This window comes from Dreissena polymorpha, chromosome 3, assembly GCF_020536995.1.
Source record: "Dreissena polymorpha isolate Duluth1 chromosome 3, UMN_Dpol_1.0, whole genome shotgun sequence".
NCBI lineage: Eukaryota > Metazoa > Mollusca > Bivalvia > Myida > Dreissenidae > Dreissena > Dreissena polymorpha.
The window spans coordinates 73,235,353-73,255,796 of NC_068357.1; the positions used below are offsets into that span (position 1 = coordinate 73,235,353).

The window sequence follows — 20,444 nt, forward strand, 5'->3', positions numbered from 1 at the left end:
ATCAAGTCTTCGAAACTTCAGCCTGCAGTACCCAATGACGTACACCGAAAGCTCGTGGAAAGTAAAGAACGTCAAGCGCATGACTACAACCTCAATGCACGTGACATAAAGCCATTACACGTCGGAGACACCGTTCCCATACTACCAACGGAACGGAACACAACATGGGAATGGGGAACCCCCCAAATTCGTTCTTATGATGTTAGAACAGAATCTGGCGGCGTCATCAATAGAAATCGCAAACATCTGAGAAAGACACCAGAAATCTACACTCCAAGGGAGGAATAGCGAGAAAATGAACAATTCTTTGATGCACCAGAATATCCTCCCATTGAACTTCCGAATGATAGGGCCACGACTTTTTATGTCCCCCACTATAGTAGTGGGGGACATATTGTTTTTGCCCTGTCTGTTGGTTGGTCTGTTGGTCTGTTGGTTGGTTGGTTGGTTGGTTTGCGCCAACTTTAGCATTTGCAATAACTTTTGCAATATTGAAGATAGGAACTTGATATTTGGCATGCATATGTATCTCATGGAGCTGCACATTTTGAGTGGTGAAAGGTCAAGGTCAAGGTCATCCTTCAAGGTCAAAGGTCAAATATATGGGTCAAAATCGCTCATTTTATTAATACTTTTGCAATATTGAAGATAGCACCTTGATATTTGGCATGCATGTGTATCTTATAGAGCTGCACATTTTGAGTGGTGAAAGGTCAAGGTCATCCTTCAAGGTCAGAGGTCAAATATATGTGGCCCAAATCGCTTATTTTATAAATACTTTTGCAATATTGAAGATAGCAACTTGATATTTGGCATGCATGTGCATCTCATGGAGCTGCACATTTTGAGTGGTGAAAGGTCAAGGTCATCCTTCAAGGTCAGAGGTCAAATATATGTGGCCCAAATCGCTTATTTTATGAATACTTTTGCAATATTGAAGATAGCAACTTGATATTTGGCATGCATGTGTATCTCATGGAACTGCACATTTTGAGTGGTGAAAGGTCAAGGTCATCCTTCACAAGGTCAAGGTCATCCTACAAGGTCAAACATCATATATTGGGACATTGTGTTTCACAAACACATCTTGTTTTTTATTGGTTTACAAAAAAAAAATTGAAAATGGTCTATCGGGCGGTCGAAGAAAAAAAAAATCATTGGACAAAACAAGTTAATACTAATAACATCAGGACAAAGCCAACATATCTTGTATAACCTTAACAAAGAGACAAGAAATCAAATTATGCAAAGAAACACATCTATATCTTCAAATGAAATGAGTCCTAAACGCACCTTTTGTAACATCAGGCAATTTTAATCACTCCATTACATGACATGCGTTCTTCTCCCATTAAAACGAAAAACTGCGCTTCATTTCCGTAATACGATGCGCACCATTACGCAATGCGATGCCCGTTGCATAAATCGTATATAAGACAAACTACTCGTACACAAATTATGTGTTTGCTCTTACTCGACTTATGAGATCGTCCATGAAAAAAATCGAGGTAGATCGATCCCCGCGTCGTCGAGGTAATGTTTGTTAAAGTTGTTGTTGTTTTGAAAACTTGTTTATTTACAACGCAAAACGTCTTATTTGAACTGACGCGAATTAATTTAATCATATTTTTGAACTTCGCTTTTGCTTTATTTTGATAATTTAATCCAAAGCTTAATGTTAGCAAGTGTTTTTTACCTGAATTGTCAACAAAGAGTCAGTTAAAGTCTTCTGAAAATTAGCATTCTGTGTGAATTGACAGTTTGACGTCATGAAAGGAAAGCCGCTTTTTGTCTGAAGCAATAAAGCGACAAATTTCGCGCCGACAAAATTGGCTTCCTTTGTCTAGCAATCAACATGCCGCACCAATCGTGTGTTTGTTTCTCTATGGCAATCCTCCAATTTAATAATAGCACGTGCATAGCTCCGCCTTTGAATCTTTTGCAGAGAACGAAGGTGGAGTTTATATGGTTAATTGAGCAAGTGTTTTACGCAAGTTGAGTTCCGATTTGCCGAAATTACTCGGCCCTAAGCATTGAAACGACAAATACATTTATCAATAATAATCCGAGATATACCGATTAGTTCCGATTTACAATCTCTCTGCACAGTTCCTAATTATGGCGGACGTGTTTACAAAATTCCTAAACACATATATCGTAAATAATGGCAGTGTTTTATTGGATTATTTATACTAATTATCAAATTGCAAGGTAATACTTTTTTATCTACTACAATATCGGGTTTGTTTAATATAATTAACATGTTAAACAATATAGTTGCGTCACAGACTCAGAAATAAATTTTGATGGGGTCGACATTTTACTGACGTGGATTTTCCTATTGTGTAATTTGTACCCAAAATAAATTTTGAGAAGTGCCCAAGGAATGGTACATAATGTGCCACATGAAAAATATCTCTGCAATATAATATATCACAGGAGTTTGAAATTCTATCCATAAAGCTAATCTTATGGCTAAATAATAAAAAATATACCCCTATATAGTATGGTCTATATTTTTTTGTTTTATCTGCTCTGACTTGTTAACCAATATCCCTTCTTGGATAGAATTCGCTTTTATCGTATACGAAGAAAATACAGTTACAAACACGTGAACGTTTGCTTAATTTTAAGACATTTAGTCAGTTTACATAATCGCACTGGACATTTCAGAAATGCTTCAAGTTTTTCCCACCCAACTAGAGATGTACTGGTATGAAACCCAGGTAATTCTCGCGTGTATCGGTGCTATACACTGAACACGTAAAATACCAAGGGATCTATTCGCAAAGAGCTAGGGTATCGCTTCCGGATTCTTTGTATCCCAATACTATCTCTCCTGCTTGCTGTCCCTCCAGCAAAACCAAAGGACCCCATTGGAAATAAGTGCGTGCACTTTCATGGGTTATCCTTGACTGCAAGGTAAAAATAAATACATATATACATACATACATAAAGTACTGTGTGTCACTCTAGTAATGTACATTTTGTCCGGTAAACGATTTCGAAAGACTTTGATCAAAATGATTGTTGGAGCGAAACTTTATATATTCTGTAGAAATGGTAACTAGTAGAACACGGTAACAAGTTTGTGCTGACATATATACAAAACCCATAAGAAACGCGGTTCGCCCACATCGTTTTTGAAGAACTCACCAAATACAAAGCAATTCCTGATTTTTTTTATTCTTTGTTTCTTTTGTTTTATTTGTATTTAATATCAATGTTTTTTCTTGCACATCAAAATATATATCGAAAATTCATACGTTCGTATCTAGGCATACAATATTTTGTGTTACTGTAATATGTTGTGTACTGATCATGTTTGTTGATCGATAAATTATGCGTTAAATTTTAATTAAAGAATAGATGCTAGTCAGTCAAATTCAGTAATAAAAATGGTATATTGAGGATGGTTTAAGTATACTATGTTGTATTTAAATTAGTACAAGTTATTGTAATAAATAAAAGTTCAATCAATTTTTTATCCCTGTCATGTTTTATACATCGATGTTTGGAAAACAACTACGTGGAATTCATCTGCCGAAGTGTTAGCCTCAGAGTGTTGTTTGAAGATTGTACCTAAAATCACGTTAATGTGCTGACGATATCGTGTTGTTTTCGTGCATAGTGCATTTCAATTAAAAAGCCTGGACATCATTATAAGTGGGAAATGAATATTGAAAACATTTTGTACTCTACGCTTGCCTGAGATTGACCTTAGTCGACGTGGTTTAAATCAAAAGGTGAACGGTGAATACATGGATATCTTTTATACACCAAAATAAATGTTTAATTATCCCCACGCTTTTTGAAAAAAAGGTGGGGATATTGTGGTTATCTCCGCCGTCCGTCCGTCCGTCCGTCCGTCCGTCTGTCTGTCCGTCCGTCCTGGCCACTATCTCCTCCTACACTAAAAGCACTAGAACCTTGAAACTTACACACATGGTAGCTATGAGCATATGTGCGACCCTGCACTATTTGGAATTTTGATCTGACCCCTGGGTCAAAAGTTATAGCGGTTGGGGTGGGGCCGCGTCAGAAATTATCACTCATTTTTTTAGGTTATTTTACATTTACTTCTTTATTTCTACACCGATTCACTTCAAATTGATACTGGACCTCTCTTATGACAATACGGTCAATCTCAACCATGCATGGCCCCATTCCCAACCCTGGGGCGCCCCGCCCACATAGGCCACACCCACCAAAAATTTCCATTTACTATAATTTTTTCATTTCTACACGGATTCACTTCAAATTGATACTGAACTTTTGTTATGACATTAGGGTCAATCTCAACTATGCATGGCCCCAATCCCAACCCTGGGGCGCCCCGCCCACATAGGCCACACCCACCAAAAAATTCCATTTACTATAATTTTTTCATATCTACACGGATTCACTTCAAATTGATACTGAACTTCTCTTATGACATTAGGGTCAATCTCAACTATGCATGGCCCCATAACCAACCCTGGGGCCCCGCCCACATAGACCACACCCACCCAAAATTGCCTTTACTATAATTTCCTTATTTCTACACCGATTCACTTCAAATTGATATTGAACTTCTCTTATGACAATACAGTCAATCTCAACTATGCATGGCCCCATTACCAACCCTGGGGCGCCCCGCCCACATAGACCACACCCACCCAAAATTGCCTTTTACTATAATTTCTTCATTTCTACACCGATTCACTTCAAATTGATACTGAACCTCTCTTATGACAATACGGTCAATCTCAACTATGCATGGCCCCATTACCAACCCTGGGGCCCCGCCCACATAGACCACACCCGCCCAAAATTGCCTTTTACTATAATTTCTTCATTTCTACACCGATTCACTTCAAATTGATACTGAACTTCTCTTATGACAATACGGTCAATCTAACTATGCATGGCACAATAACCAACCCTGGGGCGCCCTGCCCACATATGTCACACCCACCCAAAATTGCCTTTTACTATAACTTCTTCATTTCTACACCAATTCACTTCTAATTGATGATGAACTTCTCTTATGACAATACGGTCAATCTCAGCTATGCATGGCCCCATTACCAACCCTGGGGCACACCTAGGTCAAACATTCGGCGTGGGGATACGCGTCGGCCTCTGCCGCGCCATTTCTAGTTCTAATCAGTTATGGTGCATTATATGTGTCTCACAAGGGCTTCGGCGAAATGTGAAACGGCGTAGGACAATGCTTTTGCAATTTTTTCGTACCCTTTCATACACTTTGAAAATTGCACCTCTCATATTGTTTTTAGTCAAGCATCCTTTCCCTTTTCAATTCAATTACCGATACAGATAAGCGCCTTTACATAGACATATATAAACTATCAAGATAAGCCCTGGGAAAGGGGACGATGTTTATCCAAATATAGCCATTTGTAAGATACAAAAAGGCAAGGTTTTAATAGTTCGATACGCTTTTACATGTAAAAATTGCATATGGATACTCATGTAAGTGACACACAACACGCCAATAACAAGTCGAGTTTGTGAAAAGCTATCAGTCGATTGAATAAAATAGTGTATACTATTCACAATAAAGAAACATCTAAAGCCGTCATACGAATATTTGATTGAATGGAGCAACATTGTAATTTTAAGGATCCCAATCTAACCATGTGCGGGTTATGTCCTGGCATCAATAATCGTATTGAAAGAATTAAGAAAAAGTAAGATGGCCACGATAGGTAATGTTTTGCAAAGATTATTTAGTGCACGTGTATTCTTTCAGCTTGCGGAAGTCATGCAAATTCTACAAACACAGACGATCCCGTTAACACGCCGCATAAGCATATACTTCAAGCTTTGTAAAAAGCTTGTCATTTTTCGGTTTGCCCAAGTACTAAGCCCATGTTGCGTAGATTATTGTACTATTATGTTACTACGCGATCATCCAATATAAGCTTCACTTTTTGTATCATTCAGACAGCCCACAATATAAATTTATCAAAAGAGGTTTAACATCTCTTTAAAACATCAACAAGACCAAACTTTTTTATTTTTGTTATTCTGCTCTTCTCAATGTTCCTCCACTCAATCTTCCACTTCTTGCGGGCCGGGCGCACGATAGCTTTTCCTCATCCAATTATTTCTTGCACTCGGGCATTATATGATGTACACTGACATAGGAGTGTACAGAATGAGGATAGGTTTGTTCTACTCTCTTACTATGAAAAGTTAAGGGCTTCAACAAATAAATGAATATGTTCGAGTTAGTTTGCTGGCTGGCAATTCTTCTTCTTAGAGGAGGCGATGTCCATCCAAATCCTGGACCCGACAGCTCCCTTGATATGTCCTTCTCATCTTTGGGTACATCTTTCTCATCTTCAATAAATGATGCATTTGCACGTAATCTACAAATTGTTCATTACAACGTTCAGAGCTTCCTCGCAAATATATTCTGTATGCTGATCTTAACAATTTTGATATTATAGTCTTTACTGAAACTTAGCTCCGCTCATCAGTTGACACTGCCGACTTACTTTTCCCTTCTTATCATAAGCCGTTTAGACGGGATAGAAGAAACAATCCCCATGGAGATATTCTAGTATACATAAAATCTGATCTCTTTGCCATTGAGCGACCTGACCTACAAATTGACGATCTAGAATGTCTATAGGTCGAACTTCGTAATAAGGGAAGGCGTCTTTTATCTGGCTCTTTCTACAGACCACCAAACTCTTGTCCTTATCTACTATTATGCATAAACGACTCGATGTCACTAGCCGTTGACACCGGTAATGAGAACATTGTTATCACAGGTGATTTTAATCTCGACATGAATAAACCACAGTACAGGATCATAATGGACTCCCTTCGTTTACAGTATAATCTCACACAGATTATTAAAGAACCTACTCATTTTGCTGAAACATCGAATTCTATTCTTGACCTTTTTATAATAACATCTTCATTGAAAGTGCTAAAAAGTGGCGTTGGAGAACCTTTTCATAACCAGCAACTTCGATTTCATTGTCCAGTCTTTTGCGTCATAAACTGCAATATAACAGCTGGGTCTAATTTTAAACGTAAAATATGGCGATATAAAGATGGGGACTACACTAATCTAAGACAACTTGTGCTGAATTTTGATTGGAACAGTTGCTGTGATAATGATATTGACATATATACTTCAAATTTCACACGTCAACTTTTCTGTTTCTGCGAAACTACAATCCCACATAAAATAGTTACAATAAGAACAGATGATCCTCCATGACTAAATAATAATATTCGCAAGGAAATCCGACGCCGCAAACGAGCATACAAAAAAGCCAAGGCTACCAATTTAGACCGATACTGGCACATCTTTCGCCAACAACGTAATATTGTTAATTATCTTGTCAGATCAGCGAAAAAAAGTTCACTTTAAAAATCTCGCTAAACTAATACGTGAAAATCAACACTCATCATCCGACTTATGGGAAAAAAAAATCACAAATAAAAACACTTCACATAACGAGTTGCCTCCCTTAATTCATAATGGTACCATATATGAGTCACCCCTTAATAAAGCGAATATTCTTAATTCATTCTTCCAATCTCAATCTACTTTAACTACACCCAGAACGCATATGCACAACCTACATTCCCAAGAGCCAGATTTCCCTGTTTTTGAAGATCTCATTATTTCCGGTCAAGATATCTTGGATTCCATAAAAGTTATGAAAACGGGAAAGGCATCTGGTCCAAAACAAATTAAAAGTCAAGTCCTAAAGCAAATTGCGTCTGAGATTGCAGGTCCTCTACACAATCTTTTCAATTTTCCTATCAGTAATGGTAGGGTCCCACGGAGGAGGAAAGAAGCAATTGTTTGTGCACTTCACAAAAAGTCTGATCCTCTGGATGATGAATATTATAGACCGATCTCCCTTTTAAGTGTTTTAAGTAAATGTTTCGAGACAATTTTCCACAAATATATGTTTAACCTTTTAAGGGCTATTGAATTTATAACCCCATTTCAATCAGGCTTTATTCCAAAGGATTCCACTGTCAACCAATTAGTCTCTGTATATCACTCCTTTTGTAACGACCTTGACGAAGGTAAAGAGTTTCGAGTCGTTTTTTGCGACATTTCTTAGGCCTTTGACAGGGTATGGCATGAAGGACTTATCCACAAGCTCCGACTAAGTGGTATCTCGGGCAATCTTCTATCTTGGTAAAAAGACTACCTACATGCGAGGACCCAGTGTGTTGTAATCTCTGGCTGCCAATCTGACCCATTACCCATAAACGCTGGTGTCCCTCAAGGGTCTATATTAGGGCCCCTCCTCTTTCTTATATACATACTAGTAAATGACATTGTACGATATATTCACTGTCCAATTCGCCTATTTGCAGACGACACCACGCTATATATCATCGTCGACAACCCTGTTGATGCGGCTAATCATCTTAACTCTGATCTTGCAAAATTCATTCTTGGGCTGATTAGTAGGTGGTCTCTTTCAATCCATCCAAAACCGAATCCTTGGCTATATCTTGAAAAATCAACCGCCCAATCCATCCCCCTTTTTCTAAACGACTGCAAAATCACCGAGGTTTCGTCTCACAAGCATCTAGGCTTAACTTTTTCTGATACATGTTCCTGGCATGACCATATTGAATCAATCAAGAAGAAAGCATGACAAAGACTCAATCTAATGCGAACGTTTAAGTTTACGCTCGATAGAAAGTCCCTTCTATCGATATACACAACATTTATTAGACCAATTATTGAATACGCTGATATAGTCTGGGATAACATTAATACACAAAATGAAAAAGAACTTGAGAAGATTCAACAGGAAGCAGCAAGGATAATCAGCGGGGGAACACGTTTGGCATCTTTGCAAAATCTGTATAATGAAACTGCTCTCGAACCATTAAAAATAGGAGAACAAAACATAAACTTACCCACTTCTATAAAATGTATAATTCACTATCACCCCCATACTTGTGCACACTTATCCCATCTAGCGTGGGAGAAAGATCGGCTTATCCTCTTCGTAACTCTAACAATATTCGCAGTATTCAATGCAAATCACAACTTTTTACACGATATTTCCTACCATCAACTATCAACTTATGGAACAATCAACCGCAATCGGTAAGAACGGCTCCTACTCTCTCTGCTTTCAAAGTAAATCTTAGTAAAGATAAAAAAATAATTCCCCAGCATTACTACGATGGGGAGCGGACGTTTAATGTTCTACATGCGCGTTTACGAATGCGTTGTAGCAGTTTTAATGAACATTTGTCCGCAAAAAACATTGTACAAAGTCCATATTGTCAATGCGGTGCGATTGAAGATACATATCACTTTTTCTTCAATTGCCCCATTTATACAGAAAAAAGAGTTATCCTTTTTAACAATCTGTCCAGTTTCAAACCCATAACTTTGCAACTACTTCTTTTCGGTGTTAAAGACGGATCATATGAAGTAAACTCATAAATATATATTCAAATATGTTTAGTCTTTCATCCGAGATATTCATAGATTCTAACCCAACTCTATCTCAGGAACAAACCATATTCTGCTAACGATGCCCCGTTCCCGCAACTGCTTCTTTTCATACCGCAACTTCTCTTATTCTGAAACTCTACTCTTTCACTTCTGTCCCTTTCCTTCTCAACTTATTAGCTCTTATGCTATCTTCATTACTCTGTTTTACTTTTGCTCTTATGCTATCTTCATTACTCTGTTTTACTTTTTGTATAATAACTTATATTATTTTTCCTTTTCTAAACGGTATGAAATTACCTATCACTGTAATATATTGTTCGTAATTTTGACAAAGTTGTTATACGTTTGTTGTTTACACCATTACAGCAGCGCTTCTAACTGACAGAAGAGAGACATAGTATAAGCCTTGAGCTTCCTTCTCAATGCTGTCTAATTGTATTTTACAGCCTTTATGTTAAGCAATACTGCGATTCTACCTGCCTAGCATATTGTTCGAATATAATATGTATATTTGTATTGTCTTGGTTATATGTACTTTCAATGAACTAAATAAATAGTGTTTAAACAAATGATAATTTAATCGAGTAAACCGATTAAATACTTCTCGAAATGTCATGGTTATGATGCTCCTATGTCATTCAAACTTTGGTGCCTGTGTGTATGTTTTCAATCGTCATTTTTTTTAATTAAAGCTATTAAAATTTCACTTAATATTTCAACGGTCAGACTTCACGATTCGGTACATTAGTTGCAGTAATTGATTAGCCTTTTGACGGTTATTAAAAATGAAATATGCAACGTGTGATTAAAACGGCGACATAAAAGTCGCTCGACCAGCGGAAAAATTATGTTTTGATATGTGATAAACTATTTCTGATTTATAACGTGAACATTCCATATGTGTCCTTCGATTGCGCGATTAACGCCAGACTATTACCAATCTGTCATATGATTGGTATTAAACGCACAAATCAAGCGCTTTATGTGATTTTCCGAATTAATTACCTTATTTTTACCCACGAGTCATCAAATGTTGTATGATGATAAGTTTGTTTTGAGCCAATCATTTACTAAAATTGCATTTAATTACAATTTAAAACTAGAAATGGCGCGGCAGAGGCCGACGCGTATCCCCACGCCGAATGTTTGACCTAGGTGTGCCCCAGGGTTGGTAATGGGGCCCTGCATAGCTGAGATTGACCGTATTGTCATAAGAGAAGTTCATCATCAATTAGAAGTGAATTGGTGTAGAAATGAAGAAGTTATAGTAAAAGGCAATTTCGGGTGGGTGTGACATATGTGGGCTGGGCGCCCCAGGGTTGGTAATTGTGCCATGCATAGTTGAGATTGACCGTATTGTCATAAGAGAAGTTCAGTATCAATTTGAAGTGAATCGGTGTAGAAATGAAGAAATTATAGTAAAAGGCAATTTTGGGCGGGTGTGGTCTATGTGGGCGGGGCCCCAGGGTTGGTAATGGGGCCATGCATACTTGAGATTGACCGTATTGTCATAAGAGAGGTTCAGTATCAATTTGAAGTGAATCGGTGTAGAAATGAAGAAATTATAGTAAAAGGCAATTTTGGGTGGGTGTGGTCTATGTGGGCGGGGCGCCCCAGGGTTGGTAATGGGGCCATGCATAGTTGAGATGGACTGTATTGTCATAAGAGAAGTTCAATATCAATTTGAAGTGAATCGGTGTAGAAATGAAGAAATTATAGTAAAGGCAATTTTGGGTGGGTGTGGTCTATGTGGGCGGGGCCCCAGGGTTGGTTATGGGGCCATGCATAGTTGAGATTGACCCTAATGTCATAAGAGAAGTTCAGTATCAATTTGAAGTGAATCCGTGTAGAAATGAAAAAAATATAGTAAATGGAATTTTTTGGTGGGTGTGGCCTATGTGGGCGGGCGCTCCAGGGTTGGGATTGGGGCCATGCATAGTTGAGATTGACCCTAATGTCATAACAAAAGTTCAGTATCAATTTGAAGTGAATCCGTGTAGAAATGAAAAAATTATAGTAAATGGAAATTTTTGGTGGGTGTGGCCTATGTGGGCGGGGCGCCCCAGGGTTGGGAATGGGGCCATGCATGGTTGAGATTGACCGTATTGTCATAAGAGAGGTCCAGTATCAATTTGAAGTGAATCGGTGTAGAAATAAAGAAGTAAATGTAAAATAACCTAAAAAAATGAGTGATAATTTCTGACGCGGCCCCACCCCAACCGCTATAACTTTTGACCCAGGGGTCAGATCAAAATTCCAAATAGTGCAGGGTCGCACATATGCTCATAGCTACCATGTGTTTAAGTTTCAAGGTTCTAGTGCTTTTAGTGTAGGAGGAGATAGTGGCCAGGACGGACGGACAGACAGACAGACGGACGGACGGCGGAGATAACCACAATATCCCCACCTTTTTTTCAAAAAGCGTGGGGATAACTATTCAAACACATCGTAAAAATTGATAAGTAACAAACACTAATTGAATGCGAAATATAACAACGCGTTTATACTTGTATCTTTCGCCAACGGGTCATTTTCTTGTTTAAATCAATCGCCAAGGTATTTATTGACAACTGATCCTTAATTGGGTCCGACCGATTGCATTAGGCGACAATAAGAAAATCTTCAAAAACATATTATTATAATAAATATGATGACGTTTTCGAAGACCACGGGCAATTGCGTTCTGCAGTTAAAAAAATAATGAATAAAGCGAGGAATCTCATGATTTATATTCGACACAGGCAAAACAAGTTCACATCGTTTAACTACATTTGGTAAGCAAATGAACAGTTTCATTCCTTAAAATAATTATTAAATATCATATCGACATGAAATGTGGACGAGTTTGAAGTCTTATTTTATGGAAGAGTATGCATGAAGTAAATACAGTTTTTGTTAAAAATACACTGGCAAGTACAAACACAGTGGGATGAATAGTAAACAGACAATATATCGCAGAAAATTCAAGAACATTTAAGTGTGCATTTGCTTGACTGGCTTAGATACAACGATGCGGAAACGACTGCCGATAGTTCATTTTAATCATTTTTTCGGTACCGCGTGTATATAATCATTATATCGAGTATCTTGTTCACTATTTTGCGAACATTCCTGGCATGATCACCGAACCTTTCACTATTCTTGAGGAGTAAAATTAAGGCTTTCCGCAATACCGCACTCTATATTAAAGGGACCTTTTCACAGATTTTGGCATGTATTAAAGTTTGTCATTAAATGCTTTATATTGATAAATGTAAACATTGGATCCAAAAAGCTCCAGTTAAAAAAAAAACAATAACAAAATTAAAGAAATAAAATAGTATTCCTTAACTGGGCTCGAACCACTGACCCCTGGAGTAAAAGTCTATCGCTTAGACGATTCGGCCATCAGTGCTCACACAATAAGTGATGTATTTTATCCTTTATATAAGCAATCCTCGTAGTATCACAAAATATTACGTCAACAACAGAACACTCAAAATTATTCAATCACTTCGCGTTGCAACGCTTTATAATTTTAACGAATTAACGAAGTTTTTGTTACCAGTGTTCGACTTCTCGAAGTAAGTTTGCTTACCTATCACTTTGCAAAGAATTAATTAAGATATACTGCATTTTAGTTATTCATATAAAATCCCATCTGTATTATAATAGAATACCGGTAGCGTGGACTTTTGAACCGTAACTTTTCCACTGAAACTGTCCACGTGGTTAGCATTTTATAGTGACAAATGCGCTTTTTATGCCTCGTTTGTAGCGTCAGACTCACTAGCCTTATTCAGGAATGTATATGCAAAAATAAATGTAACGGTGTTCGGGCGGTCTAAATATTCTCGTGGACCGACGCATTTTTTGTTTCGATTGTTTATCTGTAAAACATGGTATTACGCGTTTGTCCGATGGCAATTGTTTTGTTTTAAATCTTGCTATAAGTGTTCGTCTTTTTCGGATTGCTTTCAGTATAACGGAAATATCGAACAACCAGATTGTCAATTATAAACAAGAGCTGTGTTTGTGAAACACAATGCCCCCTACTGCGCCGCTTTGAAGCCATATATTTGGCATTTGACCTTGAAGGATGACCTTGACCTTTCACCACTCAAAATGTGCAACTCCATGAGATACACATGCATGTCAAAAATCAAGTTGCTATCATCAATATTGCAAAAGTTGTGACCAAGGTTAAAGTTTTGGAACAGACACACACATACAATGACATGCAGACACATACAATGACAGACATACATACATACAGACAGACATACAGACAGACAGACAGACAGACAGACAGACAGACAGACAGACAGACAGACAGACAGACAGACAGACAGACAGACAGACAGACAGACAGACAGACAGACAGACAGACAGACAGACAGACAGACAGACAGACAGATCAAAAACAATATACCCCCGTTCATTCGATCCGGGGGCATTAAAAACACAAATTAACAAATAAGGTTCACTTAAACAAATATGTGTACAGCAACAACTCGTGTTGTTCTCCACATAAAATAAACTCTACAAATCGCTTGGTGGTACGTTTACCAAGACCCGCTTGTTCTTTTGCATTTTATAAATTAAAGTGTATACCATGACATAGGCTTTTTGGTAATAGAAATGAAAAACATAAATAATTTGTTTGTGTACGTTACAGTCAGTCACCCGAGATGTGTGTTAAGCAAATGTATTTAAGTTAGCCTCGTTAACAAACATATAATTATAATAAGGTAAATACGTGATCATTTGAGGCACTTCATACGTTTCAGCTTAACGGTTAATTTGACACCATGCTTATTTGCCAAGTTAATAAAGCGAAAAAAATACGATTTGACTCGGTAAGCAAAATGATACGGAAAACAGTAATCACTTAAAAAAACATAAATGAATGAGAAACCGAATCCAACATATTCAGAAAGGTTGTTTATTATTCGATGCTTATGCTTACCATCAATAAGGAACACAGAAGGATGGTCTATGATTTAGCGTTGCAGCATAATTGGATGTAATCTGGTGTATTTTAAATGCGTGAAAGCCTTTAATAACCCTTGTGATTGACTCAATAGTAATAGGACAATAATCCGTTTGACGATTAAGCGGGCAGCAAGATCGAATTAAAAAAAAATCATTAAACGCATTAAAGTCGTAGTGGAAGATTGCATGATTATGTTAATTCGAACACAAATTGTGACCACCTTTCATTGGATTGGACTGAAAAATATCAATTCTAGAATGTTAAAAACGGTTTCCCTAAAGCCATATAAGGAAAAATGCCCCGGCCCTTGGCAGCCATGCTTTTCTTCAGACCGGAAGCATTTTCGAAATCGTCCCAGATATCGTTATTCCAAATTTTCTGACGTGGTTTCATGAATATTCATGACTATTAAACTTAAATGTGACTGCCATGGTGTGTTTATAGCCATATAAGGAAAACAACCCTACCTCCCGGTGCCCGTATTTTTCAAGAACTTGTAACCATTTTCAAACTCAGTAGAGATATCGTAAAAACAAATGTTCAGACCAAGTTTGATGAATATTGGACTTAAAATCTGACTTCTAGAGTGTTAACAAACTTTTTATATACCCCTCTTAGGAAAAGTTCAATGCTGTTCAACGAACCGAACACTTTTCCGAATTCTGCTGAGATACCATTAGACCTAACGTTCTGACCAAGTATCACGAAGCTTGGACACTTACTGTGACTTCTAGAGTATTAAAAAGGTTTAACTAAAGCTTTATAAGGAAAACTTCATTTAAACCTGGCAGGCATGTTTTTGAGACTGAAAACCTTTTTTAAACTCAGCTGATATTTCATTAGAATTTTATAATAAATGTTCTGACTAAGTATCATGAAGATTGAACTTTAAATGTGACCTCTAGAATGTAAACAAGGTTTTTCTATAGTCATATTAGGGAAACTGCCCCGTTCCCTGTCCACCATAATTTTCAGCAGACCGAAACCATGTTAAAACATTGCTAAGATATCATTATAACAAATGTTCTGCCCAAGTTTCATGAAGATTGGACAATGAGTGTTACTTCTAAAGTGCAAAGAAGCTTTTTCCTAAATTTGACATAGTGGACCTCACGTAACTCGGTAAAGGTAGCATTGGGAACAATATTCGGACTAAGTTTGATGAAGATCGAAAATACATGTGGCCTCTTGAGAGTAAAAAGGGCTAATGTTGATGACGCCAGGAAGACGGACAAATGGCGATCACAAATGCTTACCATGAGCACGTTCGTTGTGCTTAGGTGAGCTAAAAACGTTATCATTGCGTACAGAATTTGACTGTAAAACGTGTATGATTCTTATCAGTATATACGTATGTTCATGTTCTATATGAACCTCTAAGATCCGTGCAGAGAGTTGGCTGATACACGGCGTAACGAGTAGGATTTTACCTGATCTATCTATAGCCTCAGATTTCGTATTACTGCCTGTGCTGCACTAAAATACCGCGCAACTTAGACGTTGCATGGTGTTCTTAATTGAAATTTCATCTGGAACTTATTAAGGATTGGCTGAATAACAAAAGGGAAACAACGCCATATTTACCACTATTTGTAAAGGTAAGGCAACATTATTACATTGGTTTCGCTATTGTACTTTTAATCAACTGGATTATAAAAAGTCAATATTTGCGTCTGGTAGCATAGCAATACATGGCGCATACATTCTACAAATACATGTATACTGTTTATGCTCATTAGCTTATGCATGCTCATCATGATTTTTTACGTTTTGTTACACTCTTCGAAGGAGAAAAATGCGCTGTGCTAAACGTTTCTATAAGGCAAAAGATGCATATGTAGTAATCATGTCATGTAATGAGTACAATGTAAAAGTCCAATAATAAATAACAGACAATTATCATTTGGTGTTTGAAAGCCATGCTACAATTATTACACAAACACTAGTGAATTCAAACAATCGTTATTTTCTGTGGTCTCGTTCAAAACAGGAAAATGTCTAGCCATCTGCTATTCTCTGAAGTACTGCATGTGCCATTGTATCTGCGCCAGTTTAAATAACACGCAGAATACCACGCAGTCGCGAATATGTACGTTACATATCATGACTAATTCTAAGATGACTAACCTATTTCATCCGGCAACTTATGGTAATCATATGCACGTGTTGCTGCAAGTAATCATTTCCGCTTAGTCCAAGACTATTGAATTGAATCCCTTAAAGTACGTCGCCAACGGTCAATTCAAACACAATCATGTATACAGTTCGCACGAAATGTTTTATTGATGTTGATGTTCGGCTTTCAACAATTGAATTATGCTTCAGAAACTGTTGAAATAATGGTTTATTAAAAAACATCAAGAAGGTCCAAAGCCCAAGTGGACACAGCAGCTGTTTACAAAGTGAATAGTTTATGAATATACAAATTATGCTGATGAAAAGTACTAATACGTTTAATTGCAACATACCTACATGTTTTATTAAATGTTGAACAGTAATAACTATCGAAAGTATATAATTAAAAAAACAATATCTCATTGTGATGAAGATAATGCACATTTTTATAATAACAATACTTGGTATTAAAACTAATTAACAAAACTCGTTTCACGTGGCACATTCTCATGATACTAGTATATATGCAGCAGCATGTACATGAAAGAGAGTGTAAGAAAGTGTTACTGTAGATCAGTCATCACAAAGAACCGTACAATCTTTGCACAAACTTGTCGTTCCATGCCTTCACATACAATCTCTGCCATCACAAGAACATCCTACCAAATTTGGTAGGATATTTTTGTTTAGGTATTATATTATGAAAAGAAGTATCGTTTTCTTTTATATTTTGAAAATAGTTTATAAGTTTAGATTTATAATTAAACAAATTTACCTAAATTAAATAATAATACTAATAATAAGAACGTTTAAATTATTGTACTACGTGGCTAGGCTATCACCACGTGGTTGGTTATGAAGGCAATGATTTTATACAGCTATGCTGGTTCAAGTCAAATCTCTGCGCGGAGGTTGGGAACCGTACTATAGAAAAGCCGAAACTAGATATCGTATTGTAGATAGGCCGAAAGATAAAAGTACACTTTCTACTCAGTGTATGCAAAAATAGCGATATATGGTAATATAATACACGTTGATGTATTGAAATACATTTAAAAGTTTTACATGCATAATACATGAATAATATAAAATTTATAGTTTATTTTATACTTTAATAATACACATGAATATCCATTATAGTTCACTTTGGATACGATGGAGCTAGACGAAATCTTAGCAGAGTTGAAGGCAGAGGACGAAGATGATGAGTCGTACATTCATACATCGGATGAAGAGTTTGACACTAATGTCGATGATATTGGTGAAATGTACTTGTCTAAAAATCTCAGAGAAGACTATATCGACCCATGCAGTCTGTCGACCAATGTGTTTCGTCCTGACATGAAATTAAGCAGTGATATCAACACTACTGCAAATACGCGATATTTCGTAAAGAACGATACAATGATAGATTCGAATGTACCATCTACAGCAGATGAAACTGTGGAACGTTATAAGGAAGCTGATGAAACCAGGCGAAATCAGAAAGTTTTTGAGAGTGTTGTTGTTGATTCCCAATCAGACTATGTGTGCGATTTTTGCAACACAGCTTTAAAAGATCGTTTCTGTTTAGTACAACACATGGAAACCCATTTCGGTCCGATCATAAATGCCGATAGAGGGATAGAGGCGAAAAAGAAATGTCAAGGTCAATGCTGTGATAAAACGTTTATACACAAATCAAATCTTAAAAGAAACATAACGAATCGCAATAAGGGAGCATGCAGTGGGAAAGAATCCTTACCGTGTCCACATTGTGACAATGTCTATAAATGTAAAAAATACCTGATGAACCATTTGAAATACGTGAAGAGAAGCACTGAAAGCACATTTACGTGCTCTGTGTGCAAACGGATCCTTAGTTCAGCACACGCTTTGAAGGGACATCAAAGGATTCACCTTGTAAAAGATGCTACAAACAAACAGCTACCCGGCAACACTTACAAATGCGAGATATGTTATAAGTCGTTTTCAAGATTGGAATATCTTTTGCTTCACAACGAAACTCACAATGGGACGCAGAAATATGAATGTCACGAATGCAAAGCAAATTTCAGTCGTGAAACTGATTTCAAGCGACACTTATATATCCACACAGGCGAAAAACCCTTCAAATGTAACCTATGCCCGAAAGCATTTCGGCAACCGGACGAATTAGGTCGCCATAAGAGGGTGCATAGCGGCAAAAACAAATGTAGATTCTGCGAAAAGGCATATTATCGCGAAAATGAGCTTTGGCAACACGAACTTAAACACGAACACGAATTGGGTATCAAGTCAGAGATGCAGAAAAGGCAATGCAAAGTTTGCCAGCGTATCTTCAGTAACGAGTTGAACTTACGCAATCACATTGAGTTGAAACATGCTTATGTCACCGAAGATGTATTGTCGAGTGGAACAAAACTGACATACAAGTGTTCATTTTGTGGTAAATATATAACCACAATTAGCAATCTGCGTAAACACGAGCAACGGAAACATGCAGTTCAACCAAAAGTGCGACCCAATAAACTTCAAATGATGCATACAATTGTTCCTTAAGGACGTATGCTGCAGTTTCAATGCAAATTTTGCTCCACCTAGATTTTGATAATTTTTGGTATTTAGGTAGAACCATCTGTTGTGGATAGAAAAATAAAATAAAAAATCATGGGTCACCGGTCTTGTTCATTTTTTATTCGCACTTGAACAACAAGCATATTTCAGCACAAGAACAATTCACCAATAAGGTAATAACATAAAAACTTGAGTAAATTAATGAGGAAAATGTTGATAACAACCTCTATTTCTCACAAAATATGTAATACTGATTTAATTTGATTGCAAATTAAAACAAAATGAACATGAATCGACTGATTCATGTTTTTTATCATTTTTTACATAAACAAAAACAACAGAATTTCACATATGAAAATAAATAAAATGCATCAAAGTCATTTTTATTTTTACATGCCATTCTGCACCTATATTTTTTCCAAATTTACCTAAATGTTTAATGAGTTATAACTTTATACAAATATAAAAAGAAAACAATAGGTCGCCGGGGTCGTTTGTTCACAAATACAGTTTAACTGCATGTATTAAAATACCAATTAAAAACACAGTGAAAACAATTCACATGGTGCAGGTCAAAACACATACTAGTACATGTATTGCTGTTTTCCAATGAAACAGTAGATTTAGTAAATGAAAACAAAAGATATTTGTAACAAGACCAGTAATATAAGGTAAATACAGCATCCAACTTAAAAAAGACGTAAACGCAACATTTAAAGGGGAATATCGACAGTATTAGTTTTATTTCTTGACAAGTCTTGACCAATGTTTTTATGCATGCCAATGCAAAAGTAGATTTTTATTTAAGTGAAAACACAAATTATGTGTAGCAAGATCAAACAAATATAAGTTTATATTGAACGAAACAAAAACACAACAAGATAATGTAATACATTTAAAGGGGCATACTACCATTGTTTGAAATTCTGGACATGATGTTACCAACTTATTGTTGTATGGAAATGTAGATTTGAATATAATGAAGATACAAATTACAAAAGATGTGTATCGAGATCATTACATTAGATTAATTAAGTATTCAATTAAAAACAATACGTATACAATACACTTAAAAGGGCATATCAACGGTATTAATTGTGAGTCTTGATATGACTTCACCAATTCACGGCATATAATTTGTATGAATGAATGTATATAAACGTGTTACCATATTATTGGAATTGCTAGGAAAAAATATATGAAAAACGATTTTATTTTCACAGTTCGCGTACGATAAAAAATCTAATCCACACAGGTGTTGCATTTTTTGGAAAACGTTTACATACTACAAACAAGTTTGAATGTGAATAAAGATACTACAGAAGGCAA

The 20,444-nt window shown here is 36.6% G+C and overlaps 1 protein-coding gene across 1 annotated transcript; it reads left to right on the forward strand.

Moving 5' to 3' along the window:
* The first annotated feature begins 15,800 nt into the window (after positions 1 to 15,800).
* On the forward strand, positions 15,801 to 19,211 carry LOC127874746 (zinc finger protein 883-like). Its single transcript, XM_052419331.1, has 2 exons — positions 15,801 to 16,042; positions 17,700 to 19,211. Exon 2 carries the CDS (start codon positions 17,715 to 17,717, stop codon positions 19,098 to 19,100), a length of 1,386 nt encoding a protein of 461 aa, XP_052275291.1. The 5' UTR covers positions 15,801 to 16,042; positions 17,700 to 17,714; the 3' UTR covers positions 19,101 to 19,211.
* The last annotated feature ends 1,233 nt before the right edge of the window (positions 19,212 to 20,444 follow it).

Bases quoted from the DNA above. Each gene is read 5' to 3' on its own strand.
- LOC127874746 (XM_052419331.1), top strand. From the start codon at position 17,715: ATGGAGCTAGACGAAATCTTAGCAGAGTTGAAGGCAGAGGACGAAGAT.